The sequence below is a fragment of the Lepidochelys olivacea genome, assembly GCF_965140295.1.
Source record: "Lepidochelys olivacea isolate rLepOli2 genome assembly, chromosome: 4".
NCBI classification, from domain to species: domain Eukaryota; kingdom Metazoa; phylum Chordata; order Testudines; family Cheloniidae; genus Lepidochelys; species Lepidochelys olivacea.
Genome location: NC_140414.1, coordinates 59,396,398 through 59,412,882, shown reverse-complemented (window position 1 = coordinate 59,412,882; position 16,485 = coordinate 59,396,398). Strand labels below are relative to the sequence as shown.

At 40.0% G+C, this 16,485-nt stretch overlaps 1 protein-coding gene across 1 annotated transcript in view; it reads left to right on the top strand.

Moving 5' to 3' along the window:
* The window catches only part of INPP4B (inositol polyphosphate-4-phosphatase type II B), a 489,632-nt gene that overhangs the window by 215,866 nt on the left and 257,281 nt on the right, over positions 1 to 16,485 (top strand). The window contains exons 9-10 of the mRNA XM_084627075.1: positions 12,064 to 12,182; positions 14,284 to 14,400. Of these exons, the coding sequence (XP_084483201.1) occupies positions 12,064 to 12,182; positions 14,284 to 14,400 (236 nt within the window). The remainder of the gene's footprint in view (positions 1 to 12,063; positions 12,183 to 14,283; positions 14,401 to 16,485) is intronic.

The following is a 16,485-nucleotide window of genomic DNA, read 5'->3' as shown; positions in this document are numbered from 1 at the left end:
TCTGGCTGGTCTTTGTAGCCAGAGAGTTCTGCCATTTGAGAGGTACTCCCTCAGTTAAAGAGGATAGGGGATATAGCTCATTTCTTAAGGATGTTTGGAATATGGGTCCTGCAGAGTGAATTACTGGTGTTGCACAAAAACTGTTCCAGTAAAGTGAGTGGATCCGCTAGAGCTCTTACCCCACCACTCTTTGATTGCACCTTTCCTAAAACTCTTTATTTTACCTTTCTGGGATCTCTGTAGTTGGTGTTAATGACGCATAGTCTTTCCATTCCCTCTCATAGTCTGATCCCCTCTTTCTCCTAATGAAGAGATTAAACTTTGTTACCTCTTGCAGCTCCTGTGCTATTACATTTCTATTTTTTTTAATATCCAAAATGGCTTAATCTCTAACGGCAGCTCTTACTTCAATCGCTCATTTAGCTGTTGATCCAGAACACCCGTCTCTCTGATAAGTGTTCCAGGTGGGCTCTCTTCTCCTTTAATCATCATCTACATGCAGATTACTCAGCAGTTTCCTATCAAGTGTGTGCTGGTTAGGAAATGTAATTATCAAATGGCTAAAAGTGATTGACCTGGATTGCAGAATTCCATTTTCTCTCTTGATTAAAAGTATATCTTTCTCTAATTTTCTCTGACCTGGAGGTGTTCTCCATTCTACCCTGCTTTAGGCATGTCAAAGAGCTCTTTTAGCAAAGGAGTGAGCTCTGACACAGTGGCAGCACTGATATTTTACTTTCCTCAGACCTTGGTTTCGGCATCTACACTTGGTCCTGTTTTTAGATCTACAACTCATTTATCTTTGATGTTTTCATGGCTCCTAACACAGCTGGTCCCTAATCCTGATTGGGGGCCTGTGGGTGTCACTTCAGTACAAATAATAAATAGATATTAAATAAATAATAATAATACCCTCTTTGAAAGTAATCTGACCTTTTCTGATTACTTCACACACAAAGGAGAGGAGTGGAGAGGAGGCTAACTGTAATGTTAAAGTTTTCCCCCATTAATTTATCTTGGAAAATCTTTCAAGTATTGTTTGTGGAACTGATCAAAACTGAGTCAGTTGGTTTACCCTTTGTCAAGCTCTGATTCGTGTAAATTAAAGCTTATAAGAAAAGAAACATGAATCTCTTCAGTCAGATTGATCTTAAAGGGTTTTTGGGTATATGCTCGAATGTCAGCATTTGTTATAATAATTTAGTTGGTCCAGTGTTGGTCTGCCTTTTCATTTTTAGATGCTATTTTAATATATTACCAGCATCTCATCAGGGTTTAGCTGATTGCCATATCTGGGGTCAGGAAGGAATTTTCCTTCAGGGCAGATTGGAAGAGGCCCTGGAGATTTTTTGCCTTCATCTGTAGCATAGGGCATGGGTCACTTGCTGGAGGATTCTCTGCTCCTTGAAGTCTTTAAACCACGATTTGAGGACTTCAATAGCTCAGACATAGAATCATAGAATATCAGGGTTGGAAGGAACCCCAGAAGGTCATCTAGTCCAACCCCCTGCTTGAAGCAGGACCAATTCCCAGTTAAATCATCCCAGCCAGGGCTTTGTCAAGCCTGACCTTAAAAACCTCTAAGGAAGGAGATTCTACCACCTCCCTAGGTAACGCATTCCAGTGTTTCACCACCCTCTTAGTGAAAAAGTTTTTCCTAATATCCAATCTAAACCTCCCCCACTGCAACTTGAGACCATTATTCCTCGTTCTGTCATCTGCTACCATTGAGAACAGTCTAGAGCCATCCTCTTTGGAACCCCCTTTCAGGTAGTTGAAAGCAGCTATCAAATCCCCCCTCATTCTTCTCTTCTGCAGACTAAACAATCCCAGCTCCCTCAGCCTCTCCTCATAACTCATGTGTTCCAGTCCCCTAATCATTTTTGTTGCCCACATAGGTGAGAGGTTTTTCTCAGGAGTGGGTGGGTGAGATTCTGTGGCCTGCGTTGTGCAGGAGGTCAGACTAGATGATCATAATGGTCCCTTCTGATCTTAATATCTATGAATCATCACGTCTTTGTCGCCTCTCTGACACTTGCTACAGTTGCTACATACAGGGTACACAGAGGTCTGTAAGAGTGTACAGCAATCTGCAACGTCATTGCCAAAATATTTATTAGGAAGCTGCTAAAGAGCAATCTTAATTGTGATTAGCTCTTAGGTGCATGACTTCCTCATTGTAGTCACCTTTGTAATACTATTGTTGTAATTTTTAACAACATCTATATTGTAGTAGCACCTTTAGGCCAACCAGGTCTGAGCCCACTGTGTGAGGTGCTGTACAAACGTACATTCCCTATGCTGAAGAGCTCACAATCTAAAAGATATCAAATAGAACATCTCATCTTCCTGAAGAAAGGTGCCTGTGCCTTCCAAAGGAAAATAATTTAATATACTACTTAGGTTATGTATTGTTTATTTCTGGTTGCTTTATTTTGGGAAAGAATTTACTTTCTTTGGCAAACCTAAAATATATGATGATGGTGTGAGTGTGTGATGACACAGACATGGGGACGAGGGAAGAGAAGAACTTCGTATAAACTATTTCTTTCCTTATTAGAGAATTGCTCTCAAGAAATAATTTTCTTTCCATCCAAGAAATTCAGACTAGTGGCTTCCTCAGAACTTCTTTCAACAGTGCTTATCTTGTTATAATTTATTGTGCATTCATAGTGAAGTGAAATACCACCTCCTTAGTTGATTGCTACCAGAATATAAGTGTTTATGCAGAAGAATGATGCTATTGTTCCAAAGTTGGATATTGTGGACAGTGCACCCAGCTTAAAAGTTTCCAGCCTGGAAATCAGTTGGAGCTCTTATTTTAATATACAGTTTATTTCCTCTTTTGGCAGTGGTGGTCAACCTCCTTTCATTTCTTGCTTTCAGACTAAATGATTGTGCCTTTAAGAACCAGTAGAATACTTTATATTTGGAGAACCTAAAATAAATGACCACAGAAGCCTGTGGTATAAAAAGCAATGAAGTAAAAGGTGAAAGTTTACTGTGAGTGACTATCTGCTTTTTCTCTCCTTTTCATTTAACACTAGATCCTGCAATCACTCTGTTTTAAATGTAATGGCAAATCTGTGAACAGTATTCTTGTGAGATTGGGCCTTCATTACAGTAATCCTGTGATGATTGCTGGAGATATATTAAAAAAAAAAGTGAAGGGGCAATGATACCTTAACTTCTGCTTTCTCTTACTCTAGTAGAGTGGTTTTCAACATTTTTTCATTTGTGGACCCCTAAAAAATTTCAAATGAGGGATGTGGACTCCTTTGGAAATCTTAGACATAGTTTGTGGACCCCTAGGGATCTGCAGACGGCATGTTGAAAACAACTGCTATATTATGAGATCACTAAAGCTGGGGCAGTCAATAGGTGGACTGCAGGCCAAATCCAGACTGCCAGATGCTTTTGAATGGATCTTGAAATCTTTTTTTAACTTATTATCATTATTGCTATTTTTTTAAATTATTTTCTCTGAAATCTGGACCTTGAGTGTACCTTAACCAAGAAATTTGGCCCCTGAGGGAAAAAAAAATTACTTCTGCACTAAAGTATCAACATGTGCCAAATCAATTACAACTTTGGAATATCTGTGTGTAAATCCATTTTTAAGTTAATGTATACAGTGATTTCATAAGCCTGTAATCACTTTACATAATCTTTCTCCTCTCCCAGTTGTTCTTCCCAGTGAAATGAATCCCCTCCAGGGCAGAACAGGAGTGTCATTATCAGTGATGCCAGCCACTTTACAGTGTAGGGACAGGAAGTGAAGATAATTAAAAAAATCTAAACCTACCACTTAAGTTCTGCTTTACTATCACTATTTAAGTCATGATCTAGCCCTTTATAGATTTCCTCATGCTGATACACACGTTCTCTTCAGGTGCCCAACAGGAGTGTGGAGGTATTTTCTTTATAAGAATGAAATTATTGTTTTGTTTATTTTATTTTGTATACAGAACATATGGCTCTACTAAAGTGATTAGCATAAACACACACCAGTAGTTTTCTAAGTGGACTGAATTTAGAGCATTTATCTAGTGCGCCATATTCTGTGTTTTACAGTTTGAAGTGACAGCCTTGTTTTGAGCAAAATTATGGCCTAACTTACATCAGCATGTTAGAGAGCATAAGAGGATAAGCGGCACACCTGCAGGTAGGAAGTAGACTTGTGTACACACTGTGCACAGAAGGAATTGCGCATTGTGCTCAGTACTGCAGAGGCTGAACAGCAGGCCAATGACAGAGCCAGATGCAATATGCAAATAGAGGCAGAGATCCATGCCAGAAGGGTCTGGTCATATAAATGACATCTCCTCTCCCAAAAAACAAAACAAAAAGCAGCAGAACATGCAGCATCAGCATGTACTAGATGGTGCAGCACCCCAGTTGTAAACTACACTGGCTGAACAGCTGGAGCAAGTCACAGTGCATGCAGCATTGCAGCTGGAACACAATGGCCAGAGAGGGGTGCCTCAGTCACTGGACCCCAGATATTCCCTTGCTACTAACACAGCTTAGCACCATAAATAAGCATGGCTTCCAAGATTGAACTGTGTGGCACACTGCTCAACCCAAGATTCCAATGTAGCAGCAGTATCAGGCAACAGTAAGAAGTAGTGTAGCACTTGGCAAGTCACAATACTAAATATGTCTGTGTTAATTCCTCTGAGCTAGGGAAGACCTGCCTCCTCCTCCTTACACATGTGGTGCATACTGCTGAGCTACAATGTAGGCAGGGGCCTCCATGGCTGTTGGTGACAGCTGCAATGTTAGATTATGGTCTTGCCCTTTTATTCATGGTATTTTTTCAGATAGCAGAAATCTAGCATTTGGAAATGGAATAGTTTGTGATCTGATCAAGTTTTAGGCACCCACTATTGCCCATAACAGATGAAAAGACGTTACAAAATATAATTTTCTGAAGTATTGCAAATGCCAACCAAAGTGAGCAGTGAGTGTTCTGGGATAAAAATTTTGTGGTATTGAGAATGGTAATTTGAACTGACTTTGTTCTTTTCCCATGTAAAAGTGTATGGAACAGCAGGCATCACATCTCTCTCACGCTCATTCCCCCCTTCCCTTCACCACAAATTTATAGCATTTCTCCAAAGCAGCCTTTGTTTTCTGGCATATGCTTGCCTGGCTTTAATGTTAGACTCTACAGTGATACTTAACTGTTTCTTAAGATTGTAAGGTTTATATTAGTTCCAAAGTTCTATGAATGATGGTGACTTTCTGATTAACATACCAGCTTACTACTTAAGGTGATCATAGTTTAAAACATTGTTTCTCCACTGCACACATCACAAGGATTGCTCTTAATGTCCCCAAGCCAAACTGATACAACCCCACTTTCTGCCACTTTTTTACATGAACTATAGATGGGGGCCGTGCTCCCACTGCTAACTACAGGCATCACCCTTTAAAATGGTAGCTGTTTTATATACTATGCATTTCTGCTGAACTAGGTTACTGTAGTATCCAGTTGTGACTGGCAGGAAGAAGCCATGTATGTCTGTATTCTCTCTCTCTCTCTCACACACACACACACACACACACACACACGTGTGCGTGCGCACTCTCACACACTTACTTCCTCCCAGAGGGGTAGGGGCAGCTGTATGGTGCCTGTTACTCAAAGAGAAAAAAGTGTATCTGATTGGGTGGATGGTCCAGCTGCACAGGGTATGTCTTCACTGTAGAGTTTACCCAGGTCAAGCGAAGCGCAGCTGTGAACATCTACACTGTCAAGTCATACTCATGTAGCTGCGTCCACACTGGCACTGGATTAACCCAGGCTAGGAGTCCCGGTGGCGTATCCCAGGGTTCTTAGTGCTGCACTAAGCTGCGTTGTTCTGTGAATTGTTCTCCCAGAAAACACTGTGAAACATGTCTGTCCTTCCCAGGCCCTGTGCAGAGGGGTACTTAGCCCACCAACACCATAAGTAAAGCACTTCTGGTTCTTCCGATTCCGCACTTCTGTCCATGTCCTCAATTTCAGCTGGTATCAAGGCATTGATCCAGCTCAGGAAAGTGACTTGTTCCAGCTGTTAGCACTGTTAGTGCAATGCCTGTTTCCACAATTGGCAGCAGAGAGAGGGCATGAGACACGGTATAAGGCATTTTGGCAGTCGTTTGTCATCCTCCTTGGTGAGGAGATCATACCAGCCACATGCAGACATGGCAGAGTGGAGACAGCTGACTAGTAGATCTGGAATAAGGCCAAGTGAAGAGTAGTGGGACTACATCATCATGCAGAACTGAGATGACCAGCAATAGCTCCAGAACTGCCTCATGAGGAAGGCCACCTTCATGAAGTGGTATGAGGAGCTTTCCCTGACCCTTCAGTACGAGGACATGCAGATGTGGGAGGATATACAAATCCAGAAACTGGTTGCTATTACCATCTGGAAGCTGGCTACCCCAGACTGCTACCGGATCTTGGCTAACCAGTTTGGTATTGGCAAGCAAACACTTGGTGCTGTGGTGATGGAGGCTTGTGAGGCAATTATTGCTGTGGTTTACCCACAGGTGGTAGACGTGTCTGCTCCTCCCCCAGGGAGATACCAGAAGGGTACTACTTGCTCATTATTCAAGCCTTTGTCCCAGCTGTGGCAGGAGGTTCACGAACACCAACATGGGACGCACTAGCAATTGCATGATGCCAGGTGCTCAGAAGGCTTGGCATTTATCTGTTTGGACAAAAGAGAATTTATTTCCTCCAGACAACACAGATATCAATGAGGTATCTGTACCCGCTGATATTTTAGGAGACCCAGCCTATCTTCTGCTGTCCTGACTCAGAAAGCCCTCCTCTGGTGTGAGAGCATTTAGCCTGCTGAGCAGTTGCCGGATGATGGAGGAGTGTACGTTTGGCCAACTGAAGGCACGATTGTGTTGTATAGCAGCCCATTTGGATGCCAGTGTGGGTAGGCTATGCATTGCACAACATGTGGGAGGAAAAAGGGGAGATTTTTCACTAGGAGCGGGTTGAAGAAAATGTTGGTTTTACAGGCCTGGTACAGGCAGCCCAAAAATGCCCCTCTGATCACTGGGGCCAGGACAGCAAGAGAAGTAAGGAATGCCTTGTGTGCCCACAACCTTGCGTTGTATGGGGGAAATGAAAGGGAAAGTGAGGGTTTATCCGTTTATCTATTGTTATGATGAGACTTTATTAACAGCTTTGGTTTAAATATCCTGCCTCTTTGTTTTCTAAGCACTCACACGCAGAACAATATGTTAGTGCAGTATAGTGAACAGTATAATATTGAGTGATGACAGAGCTCAAGAGTCTAACGCATGGTAATCTAGAAGTATACATGCATCTTGAAAGAGACAATGCGGAATAGTGCTACTGCTTGGAGCACGCCAGCAGAATACCAGAGAATTGATTGACAAAGAAAAGCATTTCTTTTGTTTATTTAGTTTATACTGCATATTGTGGAAGGATAATTTACAGTGTTAGTGGAATAGAAATTGTTAGTCATGGAAACAAAACAACATTTTATGTACTCCCTCTGTATTTTTGTTTCTTTGAAAATGAAGTTTAAATGTTGAAGAATAAAATCAGTGAAATGTGTGTTTGATGGCAGTTTGTACTGTAAACCAGTTTCATATATGGACCACAATATTTTGTAAAATGTATAGACATTTTCAGCCATTCATCACCCCCCCTGCCCCCTTCACATCAGTCACTTTGAACATCCCTGGGTATCTTTTACACATAGCGTACATGCATTTTTTCTTGGCTTAATATGTATCAGACCATTTTCTCTGTATATGTCTTAGGTTGTTTTTTTTTTAATTCCTAATCAACCTTCTTCATTAAGCTATCATTGTGCATGGGTGGACTTAGCAGAAATGGGGCCATTGTGGGGATGAATGACTCAGGCTTTTGAATGATGAGTCAATGGTCACATGAATAGATTCATATACTTTTGGCATGCAATTCCAGGCTGCTGCTTCTCAGTTCACTAAGTTTTCCGTCATTTCCAGAATTAAGTATAGGGTAGTGTTGAAAAGTAATCTAAACCTCTGCCTGTGTTTGTGCATGTGTGGCTGGCCTTGGGCATCAAGGATAAGGGGGAACTATGTTGTATGTCCCCTCCCACGTTGTATGTTACACATCTGGTTAAGAATACACTCCTACAGGACATGTCAGGGTTGTTTTATACAAACTATTTTCTATAGAATATTTCAGTTCTATTAAATGGCTGCATTTATGCATACATTTGCATTCTATGCAGTAGAATGTTAGTTTCCTGAACCATACTGTATTTTTGTATATCAAAAGAATGTTAAAGAATCTTGGAGAAAGCAGCCACAAGATATTGGATTTCCCAGGGATAGAGCCAATACAACAATTTTAAGGGCAAGAAAGCAGTGGACATCTGTGGAATTTTCCATATTGTAAACAGGATGAAGTGAGCTTTTCCCAGTCTCTTGTTTTGACTCCACAAAGTTTCACAACATGCCTTCTGAGAGGTGTTTTTTGTTTGTTTGTTTTTTTAAACCTTTTAACCAGACCATTTGTGTGGGTGATTGGGTGATATGCTAAGGTTCAAAGTGATACATTTGAATGAGATCCCAAGCTTCTAGTATTAGACAAGGCATAGGTTAGTGCCATCAGTGAGATCTTCATGGGATAGCAGATCTCAAGAGAAGTCCTCTATAGAGTTCTTTGGCAATGATCTGGACAGGCGCTCACCTCAGTGGTATGGCCTTAGGATAGCGAATGGTGTAACTGACCACCACTGGGGTGAATTGGTGTCCCCTAAGAGTCCAATAATGTTTATCTCTATGTGCTCAAAGGGCACTAGGGGAATCCCGAAATTTCCTTTTGCTGCCACATGTTGGCATTCTGATCAGGAGGCGCAGAAACTGATTGTCTTGTGAACCCCAAGACAAGATTTGGCTTGTGCATGTTACTACGTGTTGTCTCTTTCTAGGTAGTCTGAACAAGACAGAGCATGAGCTATGGCAGGATCTCTGGTTGGATATCTGTTGGTGCTGAGAGCTGGTGGTATACTAGCTTGTCTGCAGTCTGACTCTACCTAACAGAGCAAATGCCTTTGTTTCAAAGTGGGGAAATTGCAAAATTTGGGACTTCCAGGTGATGGACCCATTATAGTTAGCTGTGGATAGACCTCTTTTTCATGTTGTTACTACATCAGATCATAAGATCCTGACGAGTTCTGAGGTGAGGTTTGGTAAAGATGTAACACCATGGCTAGTTTCAGCATTCTTGGGGGATTTCACAAACTGACCTGAAAACAAAACTGCGTACTTTCCTCTCTGACTTTTCTGGGATCAAGAATGGGTGTCGTAAATTTTGAGGGAGACTTGTCAAGGGTAAAATTTTCAACCGTGCCTAAGTGACTTAGGTACTTAAGAGCCCCAAATCCACTAACTTACAATGAGACTTAGGCACTTTTGAAAATGTTACCTCAAATCTTCAATCACTATTTCCCAGCCTTGCTATCATCTGGTTCAGCCCCATCAGTGTTTGAAACCATCCTAACGATGATCCAAGGTACCTTGCTAGCAATCTCAATCCCAACCTTCACTGCTTTGATCAGGATGCTCGTAGAGATAAGACTACATGGACACAAGTGATCTGCACAGGATCTATACCAGGTTGGTGTTTTGGGCACAGCCAGAGTCTAACTCAGACATGAGTTACTTCTGAGACTACCAAATCTTCACTGGGTCTACATAGACTTGATGTTATCCTTTTTTTCCCCCCTGCCCAACTGGTCAGCTCACAAAAGCCTCTGTCCACTATTCCATACAATCCCACAACTAAAACAGTTAGTCAAATGGATCTCTTTGGTCTCTGTAATCTGACAGTTACTTTTGTAATTGGCCAGTGGAAGGTTCCCTAGTAGGACTCTGAAATCGCTCTGAGTATCTGTCTGTTTTCACCTGTCTCCTCTGATAGCCTAATGGTTTTTTCCCCCATCATTTCTGATGGCTCATCATATTTCCAGAAGACTGGACCCTCCTTTCAGGATTGGTATCTGGGTTGAAGTGACTTGTAAGTTCAAGTCAAAGCATGTTGTTCATTGCCTGGAATGCTTCTGACACAGTGCCAGCTTATGCTGATGACCCAGTCTTGCACATTCCCTGGAAGGATGTACAGGTATTTTCCTAGAACAGTAGACTCCCTGAGCTATTCACAGTCCGGTGTCACAGGATAGACTTGCCCTTTAGGGGTTGGGTGATGGCTTGAGATCAGGACCTTGCGAGGAATAATTGTGACTGGAATTTGCATTGCCAACTTCAGCTACTTCATACTCCTGGGCAGATTTGTTGTTCAGGGCCTTGTAAACTGCTTTACGTCATCCTTCAAGAAGGGTGCAATTCAGGTAGGCTGTGTCTATCTGGCCCACTGGGATGCGATAATCACTCTTTCAAACATAATAAAGTAGGCCTCCAAATCAGATAGGGTGGTGCTGGTAGTTATAGACATGTCAGTGAGTTGGGGATCTTTTAAAGCAGTGGCTCCAGAAATTGCTGCTGAGTAGCTCTTTGGCTCTGTTGCCATTACATCATCCATTTCATGAGGTGGTCTTCATGTAGAGAGGTTGTCCATATTCTTACTTTCAGTACTAAGATGTGGTAGGACCAGTGTTAGAGTGTCTAGCAATAGATTTCACTGGCAATCCAGATTTAAAAAGAAACCTCAATATACTGTCTGGGGCTTACGTTTTATTATTTCCAGGTTCTGATTTAACCATAATACGAAAATGATGAAAGTTTCTGGCTGCTTTCCTTTTATGTTGTCTATAAGGCATTCCAAACACAATAAACTCCAAACACACAGCAGAAAAATACAAACCAAATTAGGTATGTGTTTGTTTCTTCAGAACTCCCCATCTTGCCTCCTTATCAAAGCCAGGTAGCTAGCTTGTTTGCCTGCTCTTTGAGTAACCCAGCTCATCTTTAAGGTGCTGAGCCTGAAGGTCAGAGGCATTTAAATAAGTTCCGAGCTGGCAGTAACTCCCTGAGATCAGCCCGAACCTTTGGTTGGAATTAACTTCTGCCTGGCTTGGCAGGGTTTCTAGGGTACCGCTGTGGGGACTGAAAAATCTATAAATCCCATTACACCCCACATTGTAGGAACTTTTTGTAACTAAAGAGAGCTGGATGGGCTCCATTCAGCTCTGGAGCCAATTCATGTCCCCAATGGCAATGGTGGTTGCTGCAGAGCAGCTCAGCTGTGCTCCTGCTCCTCACCACTGAAGGAAGTGAGAGGCACTGCTTTTGCAGCCCTTTCTGCTCTTTCTATTAGAAGACATGAGAGACTGAGTCTGGAAAGTAAACTCACTCACTTGCATGGCTATGTGAAGCACTAACTGCGTATTTTTCAGCCCAGACTGAAAGCTCATTATTAATTAAAAACTGAATTCCTCCATATTTATCCAGTAAAATGAGTTTTAATAATGATGTGTTATAGCCAGAGTGCAATTAGTCTTCCCATTTATATCTGTCAGTCACTGACAGAACAGTTGATTTTTGTTGTTGCTTTTAAAAATGTAGATTTTTGCCCTGTGATTAATACTAATCAAGAAACTGATAATGTGATGTTAGAACATCTAAACCAGTGTAATCAGTGACAAATTTTAATTGGTTTAGAATTTTCCAGAAACCGTGAAATACCATAAAGTTTGTCAGACAAAAGATGACCAAGTAAGGCTGCCTGAGAGAGATTTCATGGCAAATAAGCTGATTTTTTAACTTTGAAGTTATCCAGTGTCACAGAGTTTGCCTGTGCGTGTGCATGTGTTCGTATAAAAGAGCTGATGAGCCTCTGGCAGGGAAGTCCTGCAGGAGCTGCAGATGTGCTTAGTAGAAATGAAATCTCAGTTCAGCTCTGCAGCATGTGACTTCCTATTTCTGTAAACTATTTCCAAGGGACTTCCTCTGCTAAATCAGCTCAAGTCTTTCAGAGATTTAATCCAGAGCTGTAGTTTAGTCTGCTTTGTCCCATGTCAGAGTTTTCTCTGATTTGTTTTTAGAGATTTTTTTTTTCTCTTGTGCCATTTCCAGCCTGCAAGGATCTAGTGGCTACTGCCCGTGATCGGAAGCTGAATACATTTGTACAGATCTCAGTAGTACATCCAGCAGAACAGACTTTGACAAGATATTCAAGCACTGAAATTGTGGAGGTGAGCTTCCTTTTATTACATTACCATTCATTACTAAATTTCATATTATTTCCTTAGAAAGTAAATGAACAGCTGAAACAAGTTAGTGCATGGTCTTTAGTAGGCAAGCTATGCTGTAGCTATTAGCAAAGCATACCTGAGAATGTTCTGCAGTTCTTGGCATGTAACCAGGATAAACAGTCGGAAATGAACTTGCCTGTTCATGAAAGGTCTATTTTTCTAACAGGAGACATAAAGAATAGTCTGGCTCTTCAGACATAGCTTTAGAATGAGCTAGAGAATATTTACTCTCATTAAGAAACAAAGGTATGTAAAAATAAGCTAAAATATGAGTGCAAACATTTTAATCACAGAAGAAAGTACTACACATTATGTAATGTGTTATCTTTTCATTTTTGTTTTATTCTCCCCTCAATTGGAAACTTGACATTTTTGCAGGTTTTAAAAGTGTGTTTTTGTTTTTTGATCGGAAAAGGAGATGTATAGATTTAATAATTTAATTTAATTTACGTTTTGTAGCAAAAGTTGCATGGTTGCTTTGCTAGCCCTTGTATTTTCCCCCTGAAATTTCATTTTCATAAACAGTAAAGTTTTTATTTACTATGATAATTACATAAGTGAAACTATGTAGCATAAACTTAACTTTTCATGTACAAAATATTGGAGAAGGTTATTAAAAGCAGGAAAGTGTTCCCCCAAATACAAATTCAAAATTACTTTAACAGATAAAGTGAGCTGTTTGATAAATCTAAGCCATAGGAACGTTTCATAAGCACTTTGTGTGATCTTCTGATTCCAGCTGACTGCTAATTCAGTTGTCATGATTTGAACCGTCAGCCATCCTGAAACTGCATCACTCAAATAGCCTGCAACAGATTAGAATGGTTCAGTGCAGACTGTCTAGCTTGATGTACTGTTGTAGGTGGAATAAATGATTCAGACAGAAGTAGACTCATTTTCTGTTATGAGTATGACCCAGATTCTGAACAGAGCTCTGAATTTGTCATGTTCACGCTCTGGGTGTCTGTGGTTAGGACACTTCCTTTTTAGTAGTTGGTGGATTTCGTTAAAAATGGAAGGTACACCAGACAAACGTTATGTGAGTTATGCTAAAAACTTCCTCTCAATTATTAGGAAATTTAAAGATATCTTTACAATAATTTTTAAAATACATTTAAAGTTTGTTTTAATAAAAAACTTTCTATATATGTTTATGCCAAAGAAATGACAACAAGGGCTTCATATGGTATGTTTCAAAGTTTTCATATCTTAGAACTTACTATAATTGCCAGTGTAGCGCTATTGAAATTGTTAGAGCTAATCAGAAAACTACCAGTTTTATGGATTCCATCACACACCACTGTTGTATTATTTTTTAAAAGAAGATAATGTAATATCCAAAGTCTGTAGCCTAAAAATAATGTTTAGGGGATTGCATATTTTGTACTAGATATTTTGAACTAGATATTTAGCAACAGAAGGTCTACTTATATAGGTATAGAGTTATTTTATAAGTGAGTCTGAGGTAAGTGTGGAGTTGAGCGTGCAAAAATCAATGCTTACATTTTTAACATTAGAAGGTAATCATTGGTTAAGAAATTGAGTTAATTGTCAGCATGATGCTTAAGCTGATCAATTTTTAAAAAATTGTGATGATATTATTGTGAGACCTTTCTTTTGGGTGATTTAATCAACCAACATCTTCAGTTGTTTGCACAAATTATGTCTATGTCCACAGTAGTAACTGTTAGCCTCCAGGAAACGCTTTTATAAAACGTCTTACTTTAAAAATGAATTGTTTATCACTGAACATTAATAAGAGTACTGATGTATGGTGACAGGGCCACTTGAGGGCATTTGTCATCATTTGCTAGACTCTTGCATATCTCAAAAGAACCTCTTTTCAGTATGATTAAGTTTTTATGCCATTAAGTTTTATGTTGCTGACTTTGGTAGCATTTGGCAGTTCAGGTTTCTCTTTACTGTAGCAGATATATTTCTTTAGAACTCCATAGTTTCTGCACACTCGTCTATAATTACATACTTCACAGTACACAGCTGCTACCTTACTGAATCTGAGCTGTTTACTTGTGTAATACAGGGAACAAGAGACCCACTGTTTTTGACTGGTGTGGCATTCCCACCGGAATATCCTATCTATGAGGAGACTAAAATAAAACTAACAGTCTATGATGTCAAAGATAAATCTCAGGACACGGTAAGTATCTAGCTCCTTTTCTTTCATAAATATTATTCAGACTTTTTCCTCATAATGTTTGCTTCCTCTCTCTCCCCCCCCCCCCCTTTTAGTAACTTTGGAAACTGAAGACTATATATAGTGATTACTCAGAGTTGCTTTTGCTTTATTTCTAAAAATATATTTAAATATTTTTCATGATGGTTAGAAAAGTGGAGAGAAATTATTGACAGGAATGTTCCTCTCCCCCCCCTTCAGATGGACCATGTACTGTTATTTAACTTGTTCTATAAAATTGTGTAGGTATTTCTGGGGAAGAAAAGGTTACTATTATGTGCCTTTTTTATTGCTGGCAGAGAACATATGGAATAGGTTGAGATAAGACTGTAAATAATCTTTCCGGAAATATGTTACTGATCATGTAATACGAGTCATGTAAAACAATATTAAAGCCTGTTATTTGAGATTTAAGAAAGGTAATGGTTAATTGCATTTTGATTAAATGTTTTGCATATTGATATCTGTATCTCCCTCAGCACACCGTTGTGATCAATAGTGAAGGGTACAAGACATACTATATGACACAGGAAAATCTAAATTTAAACCCTATAGGACCAGATTGAGAAGCTCTAATGCAGTGAGTAGTTACTTGCAGGAATAGACTATTGAAATCAGTGGAACTGCTTATGTGAGTAATTAATCACTAATATGAGTAAGGGTTGTACAAGCTGATGTATAGTAACAACAGTACCCAAGCTCATTATCTAGAGTCTTCAGATAGAAAATAAAAATACAACTTAACTATATCCTGATGGTGCCACAGGAGTTACTCACATGAATGAAGTACTCATTTGCATAGGTGTTTCCTTAAAAAGAAAGGGAGTGATGTTTGTTGTTTGTATATATGTAAATTAAGTTAGGCCAGTGGAGAGCCAACAGTATATCTGGGAAGAGTTTTGGCCCCTAGAGATCTGTTTTCTTTTGAATGTGGGATGTATTTTAAGAATGGTGTTTGGAATTTTTTGTGTCTGTATAGATTTCCTGGATCAAGGTTCAGGGATAACAGGGTTCAAAAAAGAACTAGATAAGTGTATGAAGCATAGGTCCATCAATGGCTATTAGCCAGGATGGGCAGGGATGGTGTCCCTAGCCTCTGTTTGCCAGAAGCTTGGAATGGACAACAGGGGATGGATCACTTGTTTATTACCTGTTCTATTCACTCCCTCTGAAGCACCTGGCGTTGGCCCCTGTTGGAAGACAGGATACTGGGCTATATGGACCTTTGGTCTGTCCCAATGTGGCCGTTCTTGTGTTCTAAAGTTATTTCTAATATATTAAAGATATTCAACTAATATAATGATTGATAAAATTGAAGTATTAATTTAACATAAAAACAGTTACAGGGTTTTTTTTACAGATTGGGCATAGAAATCTGGGCTTGCGATACAAGTTATGTTAAAAAAATAGCTTGAGTTCTGGCTCCTCTTTCATTGCAGATTAAGCACTGCATAAAGGGGAATAAATGGTGTTCCTGCTCTTTCCCAATCATCCTCTCTGAAGACGTGGGTGAGAAGTGGACAGGGAGGGATGCGGATTGGGTGGTAAAGCCTTGACTATGCCTCCTCATCATCAGCGCACTAGACAGAGCGGCTGAGTCAATATGGTGGGTAGTAGTAATCTGCTGCTGGTATGGGCAGTATGATATGAGCAAGGGGATAGCCCTAAGGCACGGTGCTTTCCCTGCACTGCTCCTTGAGTGACACACCTATATGCTACCCCTTATGCAGGGCAGAGTGCACAATCTAGCCCGTATAATTAACATCACTTGATAACTTGTCCATATTTTTTAAAATGAGGCCATAGAATTCAGTACTTCTCTGTGCTGTGGAATTCTGCAGGATAGTTCAGAGAAATTCTTTCTCTTTCTTAAATTCCATAGACCATATGGCATTCCTGTAGAACCACATTTCATTCCTACTAAATTGCTATTTTAAAAACTTTATATGTTACGAATATTTGTAGCAGTTGTAATGTACATTATTACAACTGGGGTTCAACATTACAAAAATTAAGTAAGTTGTGAGATGTATCATATCTGAATCCTCA